Raw genomic sequence first — 5,807 nt, 5'->3', positions numbered from 1 at the left:
TTTTTTTTTTTGAGATCCCTTCGAGGTGAACATTGGAATGCTGAATGACTAATTCTGTTCAATATGGCTGCCAAGTGTACGTACTGTATCACTCACTGTGCATATCTACAGATTGGTCTGGCTAGTTCCTATATCCAGTTCTGGCCGTTGCTCAGGCAACCGCCAACATCTCACTTACAGTGCCCATGGCACATACAAACATCACATGAAAGATATGCAGTCTCTTTCCTAACTACAGGACAACATGATTGTGTTACTGCAGTGGATGGACTTGTCCTGTCTGTCTTCTGCTGTGTGACGTTTGAGCTACATTCAAGTCTGGCATGATGTTGTGGAGGTTTGTGCAATGGATGAATTTCAGACAGCCTTCAAATCAAGCCTCTGTAACTGATTTCCCACCATATTGTGCTTGTAACACCGTTTATAGCAGGAGAATCGTCATGTGAGGTCTGACCTTCCGTTGTGTTTTGCATCGACTCGGTCCATACCCAGACCCCTGGTCTCTCTCTTCTGGTCTTTGGGCAGTGAAAGGATACAGTTGGTTAAGTCTCCTCAACACAGACAAGTGCAGTGCACCTGTTGTCGCAAGATCGTGGATGCCAGAGTATTGTAAACAAAGCTGTGGTGTCAGTCAGATGGGCTCTGCTGTGAATGGAAACCACTAGTGGGACATTTTTTTTAGTATTACAGGAACAGGAAGTGTACGCAACCAACAAATGGCTTACTTATATTATATGTGTATTAAACTTACACTATCATTCAGTTTGGGTCAGTTAGATTTTTTACATTTTTTGAAAGAAGCCTTTTATGCTCAACATGGCTGCATTTATTGGATGAAAAATACAGTAAAACTGTAATATTGTGAAATATGATTATAATTTTATAATTTAATATTTAATATTCAACTTAAATAGCTGTGTTCTATTTTATTAGATTATAAAATATAATTTGATATATTTATGATGGCAAAGCTGAATTTTCAGCATCATTACTCCAGTCTTCAGTGTCACATGATCCTTCAGAAATCATTCTAATATGTTGATTTGGTGCTCGAGAAACATTTCTTATTTTTATCAATGTTGAAAACAGTTGTGCCATGTTATAAATAGTTATGTTAATGTTTTTTGTGGAAACCGTGATACATTTTTTATTTGTTCAAAATGCTTTAATTAATAGGAAATTCAAAAGAACACCATTTATTTGAAATGGAAATCTTTTGTAAAACCTTCATGTATTCCTGCTGAATAAAAGTGTTAATTTCTTTAAAACATCTTACAGACCCCAAGCTTTTGAATAGTAGTGTAGATTATATTATTGAGAGAGGACATAAATTTAAATGTTAATTTATATTTATATTTATAACACATATCTCTGCATTTTAATATTTTGGAAAATTACAGCAAAAATCATTTTGCTGCACTGTTTTAATTTTACAACAAAGTTGTATGTTTTCATCTTGCGCATTGCTATTTGGAAATATTGTAAAAAAAAAAATTGTTCTGAGCTTGGTTGAATTTTTTAGGTAGGTAGTTTCAGCATGTAGTTGAATTAACCATAAAAAACAGCTTTTAGAAGCAACGTTGCAGACAGACACACACAAAAAAAATAAAGTATATAATTTTTCATTCATATGTGACATCTGTGCCTCCCCACTGTTAAAAAGCACATTAAACTGGCATAGAAGAATTTTATCATTGAAAACATGGCACACTTTATCTTTAAAGAGTCAGTACAGACTGTCCTGTAATTCACTCAGTAGCTGGTTCAGGATTTAAGAGTTTTTCTGATGCAGTGGAGATATTTGCGATGTCTTCTGTCCTCTTTTATCTGCCTTTTCTACCCCATAATCTATCTATCTATCTATCTTTCTTTCTATCTTTCTTTCCTTCAGTGACTACGTAATCAAGGAGAAGACAGTCCTCCTGCAGAAAAAAGACAATGAAGGATTTGGCTTTGTGCTGAGAGGAGCCAAGGGTAAGAGCAGGGTGCAATATATTCTTTTTACATATAAATATATGTTTCAGCATTTTAATTAGCATCAAAGTTAGATCGCAGATTTGTCATTATGCTGTAAATAGACACTCATTAACAGGATCATCACAGATATATCACAAAAAAAACTTTAGTTTTTGTTTGAAACATATTTATATTTATGTTATTAAAGAACTACTGAAAAACCACTGACAAAAATTATTTTAATAAATCGACCCCCCTGAAAGTCATTGAATAAGTCACACACTGCATAAGAGGGCACATTCACTCTTGCTCTTTATCTCTTACACTCACATTTATACTGATGCATTTCAAAATTAGAACATTTATCTTTTATCACTGTTCATCCTTTCTTTTTCATTTTCTTGTGTTTTCTCATAACTGTCCATGTATTGTAAACTTCAATAGAACATTCTGGACATGCATTATATAAATGCCCTCTCTTTGTAGCTCAGACCCCTATAGAAGAGTTCACTCCCACCCCAGCCTTTCCAGCACTGCAGTACCTTGAGTCTGTTGACGAGGGAGGCGTGGCTTGGAGAGCTGGTCTGCGAATGGGAGACTTCCTTATCGAGGTGTCTGTAGAACTGCATCATAGAACTTATATTCTGTCCTTCCCTTTATCATTACTTGAAGTCTCTCTAGAATTGTCCTCATTACTCAAGGTCTCTCTGTCTCTTTCTGTATCTTTCTGTATGTTGTTTCTTTCTCTTTTCCAGGTGAATGGTCAGAATGTGGTTAAGGTGGGACACAGGCAGGTGGTCAATATGATCAGGCAAGGCGGCAACAGCCTCATGGTTAAGGTTGTCATGGTTACCCGAAATCCTGATATGGAGGAAGGGGTCAGAAGGAAAAGTAAGAGATACAAATTCACACAGCAGCGACAACAGTGAAGCATTACATGATGATCATGACAGCAGTGACCTCTCTCTCTCTCTCTCTCTCCACACAGTCCCACAGCAGAGTAAAAGGCTGAGCACACCAGCTATTGCTCTGCGTTCCAAATCCATGACATCAGAACTGGAAGAGATGGGTAAGATGTGGGAAATGGGAGGATAGAAGAATGGGGGGAAAGCTAGTGCAGTGTTTCCCAACCTTTTTTGACTCCTACAGCCCCCTTACTACGGCTAAATTACCCCTTAATCAACACAAACCAGAAATGTTTCATTTGAATTCATATTATGCTGGATATCATTTACAATTATCATTCTATCAAGTGACACAGAAATCTGCCTCTGTCAGGTGTTTTTATGTAGTACATACTCTACCGTTCAAAAGTTTGGGCTCATTAAGTGTCATATGCTTACCAAGGCTGCATTTATTTGATCAAAATACAGCAAAAACAGTAATATTGTGAAATATTATAACAATTTAAATGTAATTTTCTAGTTCAATATATTTAAAAATCAAATTTAGCAAAGCTGAATTTTCAGCATCATTACTCAAGTCTTCAGTGTCGCATGATCCTTCTGAAATCAGTCTGATATACTGATTTGCTGCAAGAAACATTTCCTATTATTATCAATGTTGAAAACGTTTCACTGTCATATATCTAGTCATACATAAAGTTAAGAAATCAAGCACAGAGTTGTTTTAAGCACTCCCTGCTTATGTAACCCCTGGGGTTTGCATACCCTTAGCTGGAAATCACTGCACTAGAGGACAGAACCAGAAGGTTTAGAGAGAGAGAGAGAGAGAGAGAAGACAGTGAAGAGAGAAATTCAAGAGAGCAAAACAGAATAGTTTGAATGATCAGAAGGGGGAGGGATTGAAGAAGAGAGAGTGAATGGGAGAATAAACGATCACAGTCATACACTGAAAGGAAGTAGAAAAGATGGAGGGAAGTGTTTGAACCGGATGGCATAGAGATCGAGAGGAAAAGAAAGAGAGAGAGAGAGACAGCATTAAGAATGTTCTTTCACTGTTCTTTCAGAAGTTCCACACTGTCACTACCAGCACCCCCACTACAGGTAACCCCCCAAAAACTGTCCCCTCCCAACCCTTATATCCCCCGCCTTCCACCTTATCCCTCAATCCTACACCTGCAACCCCTGTTAGCTTTAACCCTAAACCTCAATCTAAACCACCTCCCTTGTAGTCACACACCTCTGGCTCTCAGAGAAACAGGTTTCTGAGTGCTGCGCGTGTTGCTGTAGTAACGCAGCGGGCAGTGGGCATTGCTAGAGAGGCACAGTATGTGCTTGCTCAAGGTGTCACCATCACTGACAATCATTTAGTTTATCAATCAGGCTTATACAACATTGAGAGGATCAGACTAGATCATTTCAACGGCCCACCACCAATACAAACACAGCTTATTGTCATCTGTATCCAAATCGATGTACACACCTTCCCCTATCAACCTTTAAAACCAGAATCACCTCTTGTAGTCCACTGAGGCATGTTTTCCCTTCTACCTTCTCTTCAGCCCAAGCAATATTCTCAGAGCTCACAGTCCCTAGTGGCCCTGTGTCTACTGTAAATGCTCAACGCTCTCCTCAGCCCAGTTCTCATAATTCAGTAGTCAGGGTTAATGTGAGGGTAATGCAATTCGGTAATAGTGAGTACTGATTATAGCACTCAATCAGATTGGCTGGCTTCTATTTAGGTTCTGGTGAAAATCAGGATGAACAGGTGTTAATCATAAACATAGTCATGTTTACAACAAACACTTCTAAGCAAGAACTAGATGTAACCAGTTTGCCAAGTTCATGGTATTTAATTTTTTACAAGATATTCATAGTTTATTCTAAGCGTTTAGTACCATGTAACACGGACATACTTGTGCACAATGGTATATTCAGTACAGATGAACAATATATCAGCTGTCATACGGATAGCCTACTGTTATGATAAGTAAAATAGGCCAATATATATTTATTTATTTATTTAGTCATTTAGCAGACGCTTTTATTGATGGTCCGTCATCTAACAAGAAATGTCTGTTAGACATGCTGAGATGCGAGCAGCTATCGTCGGATCATCAGGATGGAATGAGAGGTAGAGTTGAGTGTCATCAGCATAGCAGTGATATGAAAAGCCATGTTTCTGAATGACAGAACCTAGTGATGCCATGTAGACAGAGAAGAGAAGTGGTCCAAGTACTGAGCCCTGAGGCAGTATATATATACACTACTTTTTAGGGCTGCCCCCTAATAGTCGACTAATTGTTACTCGACGAGAAAAGGCTTAGTCGACCATATTTTTTTTAGTCGCTTAGTCGGAGAAAAAAAAATAATACACAGGAAGTGGCGAAGTCATGCATTCTGCGACGAAAGATCGTTAACAGCTGCTCTATGCGGTAATATACAGTACATCGGCCAGGGCATCCAAACGCTCGCCTATCATTCATCGACCTCAAATATGGATTATCATCTGAAACATGTAAGTAGTAGCAACTTCACATGGCCGCTCGCTCTAACGTTAACCTATAAAAATGTGAGCTATTTCAGTGTTTGTGCGGAATGAGGAATCACGTGCCGGTGTGATCACTTGCGCTTAAATTTTTTGGGTCATACAAATAGGAGTTATACATCTTTGTATGCTTTAAAGACTCTTCTTTTATTTGTGTGCAGTCACAATAACAAAACAAAAAACTGTGATTTTGTAAAATAATGAAAGCGAACAGGGTGCGCGTGTGCGTTCTGCCGTCTCATCGCGGTCTTTGAACTTGAGCGCGTCAAATAATAAAACGAAACTCCGTGTATACTTGCCTCAGGCATAAGAAATATAGGCCTATCTATAGAAAGCGAAATGTCTGCTTTTTTAAACGAACCAATTCAGATGGAAAACAACTATTCTCAGGTTATGTGATC

General features: G+C 38.2%; 1 protein-coding gene across 1 annotated transcript in view; it reads left to right on the top strand.

Moving 5' to 3' along the window:
- shank1 (SH3 and multiple ankyrin repeat domains 1) overlaps positions 1–5,807 on the top strand; it is a 119,471-nt gene that overhangs the window by 83,487 nt on the left and 30,177 nt on the right. Inside the window, 4 exon segments of the mRNA XM_016544262.1 lie at positions 1,892–1,974; positions 2,443–2,567; positions 2,712–2,847; positions 2,945–3,025. Coding sequence (XP_016399748.1) covers positions 1,892–1,974; positions 2,443–2,567; positions 2,712–2,847; positions 2,945–3,025 — 425 coding nt within the window.

The sequence above is a fragment of the Sinocyclocheilus rhinocerous genome, unplaced genomic scaffold (assembly GCF_001515625.1).
Source record: "Sinocyclocheilus rhinocerous isolate Xijiao unplaced genomic scaffold, SAMN03320098_v1.1 scaffold220, whole genome shotgun sequence".
Taxonomy (NCBI): domain Eukaryota; kingdom Metazoa; phylum Chordata; class Actinopteri; order Cypriniformes; family Cyprinidae; genus Sinocyclocheilus; species Sinocyclocheilus rhinocerous.
This window is presented reverse-complemented; position numbering and strand designations above follow the sequence as displayed.